Below are 5,428 nucleotides of genomic sequence, written 5' to 3'. Positions count from 1 at the left end.
ACAGTAACAATGCCCAAAATGCCATAAAATGACTGAGGGTACCCTTTCCCATCTCCATCACAAGAATTGTAACCCTAAAGGCCCTGAAAAAATGGATATTCTGTCTCTAATATTTGGTCCTTAGGGCATCATTCTCAACCTGCTTCAAGGTCATTCATTCTCTGAAGTAAAACAAAACATAAACATCTCTCCAATGGTTGGAAGTAGGAACAAATGAAAGTCTACCGGAATTTGTAGTTCATGACTTCAGATGATATAAAAATTCAACCAAAATTTCACATAACCAGATAAAACAACCCAACAAAAGGGTTCCTGAAAGAACATCCATAACAAAAAGAATGAGATTTTTTTTCTTATTCAAGGAATGGTAGAGCATAGCAACAACAATAACATCATCTTGGTCAACCTCCTCTCACTAACCCTGTACTAACCACCAGATCTCCAATCTCTCGTCACTTCCAAATTTTTTTTTTTTTGGGGGTATATTTCTTATATGTACATGTACACAATATCTTCTACCAGCCACAATATCATCTCTCTCTCTCTCTCTCAAATAGAACTAAAAGTGTCAATTTAAGTGTACAGCTTTCTTCTCCTGATGAGGAAGGTGAGGATACAAGAATGAGACCGGCCTAAGGACTGAGGGGGATAAAGGAATTGGAAAATGAAAGATGCAAGGGTGGAACATATAACCAGAGAAACAAATGAAATGGAAAGAATGAATAAAACTGCTACCGGACTAGGTTCTCTCTCTGGGTTCTTAGCCTTGGCCTATGATATTATTACATAGCTGGTTTTGGTCTAAGGGGAACTGCTAATTCTGTATGAATTGGTGGAAGGATAAGGACATTGGGAAAGCTCCCATCAGGATATGGGGCTGGATTGCAAGAGGGGGGAAAAGAAGAAAGAAAATGAGATACAAATGCTTGTACTAGAGACTGTAATGCCTCACCGAGTACTCCAAAACCTGGTGAGTAGGGCAGATCATCTCCTTAACTCTGCTACCATTCTTGTAGATCTTGAATGTTGGAACAATTCTCACATTCTCTGCCTTGGCTACCATTGGGCTCCCCTCCACGTCAACCTTCAGCCAAATATCATCCAACAAAATCTTAAATAAAATTATCTTCCACACAAAGATCAGTTTGACAGTCAATAATAAGGGATTACTACCTTGACAAAACTCACAGATGGATACCGGAGACATAGAGTGTCTACAAAGGGAGATATCTGCTCACACTGCTTGTTTGATGCTGCCTTGAAATGCACTATTGAAACACCTGCCATTTCAAGCTTACTTCCACATGTTAATTAACTAGAAACCAAAAAGCATGGAACGAGGAAAAAGATTTAATGATAAATTTTAAAACCCAAGCAAGAAAGCTCACCAGGGGAAGATATTGCAGCTCTAAATTGATCAAGACCTGATACTTCCTCCACCTCACCACCAAATTTCATGTTATGAACTTCCTCTCCTCGGGACTTCTTTAATGCAACTTGGGCATGGAATAAAGCTTCTGCAACCTCATTATCACCTGGAAGTTCCTTTCTCAAGACTTCATAGTCTCTCACAGATTCAGCCCATTGTTCTAGCTGCAATCCCACACCAAGAAAGATGCAATACTCGATTATTCAAGGCAACAAATTTTGGAAACAAATTATTTATGACTAAATTCGATTTGAAAGAGCTGATTCACCTTGCCATTTGAGGCAGCCCGTCGAAGAAGTGCCTTGGTGTAATTGGGCTGGATCCTGAGAGCTTGGTTACAGTCTTCAACAGATCTCTCCCACTGCTCAAGCTTAGACCAACATGCTGCTCTATTGCAATGAAGGACAGAATTGGAAGGATCAAACTTGAGGCCCTCACCATATGCTAAGCAGGCTTCAGCAAACATCCCAGCATTGAAGAGGTCATTACCACGGGCACGGGCTCTTGCCACTAACCTCACATTGTTAAGCATCACCCCAATTTCAATGCTACGAGGATCAATTTTCCCACCTCTCTCAGCTGCAGCAACTGCATTCTCAAACCTGCAAGACATCCATCATCCATTCTTACTCACCCCAATAGAATTATCTACCATTCCAGACGAACTTTATATTTCTCAACTCACCTCCCCAATGCCATGTCAACCTGGGCCCGGACAAAGTAAATGTATGCTTCGGAAAGCATTCCAAAGAACTTGGCCTGTGAACATGAAGGGGTAGTTGGTTCGTATTTGGGTATGCTTGAAAGGCCAGACGCTGCATCCTCTAGCTGGTGAAGCTTCAAGAACGCTTCTACTCTACATGCAAAGAGCTGTAAATTCCATCCCAACAAATTCAAATTGTATGATTATCTAGTTCTACTCTACAATGTCTACAGTCTAAACTGAAATTGAGCACGAGATCTTACCTGAGGAGAAGACTCTCCTCCAGCTGCAATGGCAGCATCACTTTCCCTCAATGCACTCTTCCAATCACCAATCTTCCGGGCATCAGCACACCTGTTCAAATGTCTCTCCACAGCCTGCAACTTCTGTAAGTCCACTGGATCAGGCTGCTGACCAGGAAAACACAAGTGTTTCCGGGCATTTTCAGCTTGCCCTAGCCTGTAAAATTTAATAAATTAAAAGTCAAATTCCTGTCTGCTGGATCAGGCTGCTGCCCAGGAAAATACAGGTGTTTCCAGGCATTTTCAACTTGCTTTATAACTGTAAAACTTGAAAAGATCAAAAGAAAACCTCCTGCCTCGAAACACTCCTTATCAGAGACTAAATAACGGCATATCAAAGGAAAATCAAGGGACTCCAATGAGCCTAAATCAGATAGGCCACCAAAATTACTTTGATTGCAATGATAGTTAACTGATTCGAAGCTTCAAGAACACTGCCCAATATTGTGAATCAGTCACCAGCCACATGAAAATTCATGCAGGGGATCCATCATATTCCTAAAACCACTAGAAAACAGTAAGCTAGAGCAAGAAATGAACACTTGGACTCATAAAAAAAGTGGAGAGAAATTGAGCATCATCCAACAATCAGGATTATTCAACAACAGAGAGAAACCAATAAACCGAACCACCAACAACAACATTCCCATTAGCTCAAATAATTGTGCAGCACAAATTAGGGACAAAAACAAAAAGACAGGAATCCATGAATCTTTAGTTCCACCAAATGCCAGTAGAGAGGCTAAAATCAATCCTAAGAGAACAAACAATAACAACCAACGCAGACATAACACGAAGTGGAGATAACAAACATCAAAGCTAGAAGCAGAAGGCAACAAGAGAACATCTACAGAAGCAAGATATTACAACCCATCACACACTCAATCCACATCTCAAAAATCATAGCATAAGCAGAATGTAGATCATAAGAACAATGAAGACTCGAGGTTCATCCTCTCAGGAAACAAAAACTACAAATTCAATTCATCCACATGAAACAAACGAACAACCACTCACATTCTTGCATAGAAAGAAAAACAAAGAAGAAAGAAAAATAAAGAAAATAGAAAAAGAAGAGGCATCTTTGAAAAAAGATAAGAGGAATTGAGTCCCCAATCTTCTTACCGCAGATGCAAAGATGCCAAACGCTTATGGGCCCTGCCATAAGCAGGATCTAGCCTGACAGCCTCTTCGCATTCCCTTACGGCCTCGGTTAGCCTACCAAGACCCGTCAATGCAGCTGCCCTGTTACTTCTACATGCTGCATTGTCGGGAGATATAGCAATTGCTCGATCATAAAGAGACAATGCTTCTAAAAAATTTCCCCTTCTGTATTGCTCATTACCTGCCTTCTTCACCTCCTCTGGATCCGAACTCGCCATAGCCCTCCTCACTGATTCCCCAGCGAATTGTATATTACCCGTCACATTGGCCGGACTCGTTTCACCACCACTACTACCGCCACCCATTTTGCCACCACCCACGCCGCCCCGCATTATACTACCATGCCCGTAGTTCACAGTGCCCGAGCCAAGAACATCACTTCTTGGAGAGCTCCTGGTAGCCATTCCAGTCTTCAAAATCTTTCCAGACGGACAAATGTTTCCGCTGGGAAGTACATTCACACTTGGTGAATTAACAGAGCCTCCACAGCCGCCACCGCTAGCGACGCTTCCGCCCGAATAAATCAATGGGGCGCCGCCGGAATTCGATCTGCGATGACCCGGCTTGTAATTACGAGTTGCAGGGGCGGATCGAGTGCTCTCCGCAGTTGGACTATTTTCGCTCGAGCCCGACAGCTCACCTGAGTGGTTGTTTCCACCACCATCGGATCTTTTGACGACTGGGTTGTTCAAAGTTTTCCCCGAGACCGAACCTGACGAACTAGAACTGCTGCTCGTAGTGGTCAACCCACTGACAGCAGGGCCACCGCCACCCGACCGACGAGTCCTCAATGGAGAAATTGGCGAACCAAGATCGAGTTCCTTGAAATCAGGTTTGTTGTCTTCGCAACTCAGAGCGCCACGAAACTGATCAGCGAGCGAATCAACCCCCTTTTTGGTTTTGGGCTTTCCTGAATGTGACATTTTCCACCCAGAACAACTACAAAAGATTCAATCTTTATTGTTCTTTCCTTCTGCGCTTTGGTTCTTCTATTCGATCTTCCCTTTCAACAATGCATGTATCTAAAACTACAAGACCACCACCAACAATAGAGAGAGAAATGAAACCAAAGAAGCTTTGAAGAAGACATGGAAGAGAAAATTGAAAGAAAGAAAGAAAGAAAAGAGATGAGGATCTCGTGATTTAAAAGGAAGAAGCAAGGAATGAATGCAAGTGTTAGAAAGTATAGAGAGAGAAAGAGAGAAGTTGGATTGAGAAGATTATAGAAAGAAAGAAAGAAGAGAGGACAAGAGAGGTGAGGAGAGAGCTTTTCCGTTCTTTTATTTCTCTCTTCCTTTCACCTGCTACCTCACGAGACACCTCTGCATTCTCTCCTCTCTCTCTCTCTTCTTCTACAGTTCTACTACTACTCTTTCTCTTCCTTCGTTATCTCCTCTCTCTCTCTAGAATTAAAGAAAATTGCAAGAAAATAAAGAAACGGAGAGAGAGAACAGAGTGCGTACGATAAGCATCTTAACCAAGGGGTTGATGTTAGATTAGAACCATTACTAGAGTTAGTGTTTGTTCACAGTTCACACAATTAGAATTTATTTATGGACTTTTATTATTCTTTTTCTCTCTCTTCTGATCTCCAAGTTCCGTACTTTCCAGAATTTCCTCCTATGCAAGCCACTTCTGAATTTACCAAAATTTCCTTCCAGATGGCTTTCCCGATTGACTATTTTAGAGGGTAATAGAAGTAAAATCAACTATTTTCACTCTAATAACCACTGTAAATGTTTTAAGACAATTTTTTTTTCTTTTTCTGGTAGAAATTTTTCCTTTTTGTGAGAGCAAGGAAATGGTTAATCCCTAAACGAAAGTGGGTAT

At 41.7% G+C, this 5,428-nt stretch overlaps 1 protein-coding gene across 1 annotated transcript; it reads right to left on the bottom strand.

The window, feature by feature from the left end:
- Positions 1 to 327: 327 nt before the first annotated feature.
- Positions 328 to 5,008, bottom strand: LOC122060010 (TPR repeat-containing thioredoxin TTL1-like). Its single transcript, XM_042623131.1, has 7 exons — positions 3,560 to 5,008; positions 2,396 to 2,591; positions 2,115 to 2,299; positions 1,698 to 2,031; positions 1,389 to 1,593; positions 1,174 to 1,280; positions 328 to 1,084 (listed from the first exon to the last, which is right to left on the bottom strand). Exons 1-7 carry the CDS (start codon positions 4,519 to 4,521, stop codon positions 932 to 934), a joined length of 2,142 nt encoding a protein of 713 aa, XP_042479065.1. The 5' UTR covers positions 4,522 to 5,008; the 3' UTR covers positions 328 to 931.
- Positions 5,009 to 5,428: the final 420 nt, after the last annotated feature.

Source organism: Macadamia integrifolia, chromosome 13, assembly GCF_013358625.1.
Source record: "Macadamia integrifolia cultivar HAES 741 chromosome 13, SCU_Mint_v3, whole genome shotgun sequence".
Classification (NCBI taxonomy): Eukaryota; Viridiplantae; Streptophyta; class Magnoliopsida; order Proteales; family Proteaceae; genus Macadamia; species Macadamia integrifolia.
The sequence above is the reverse complement of the archived record's forward strand: the minus strand, read 5'-3'. Positions and strand labels throughout refer to the sequence as shown.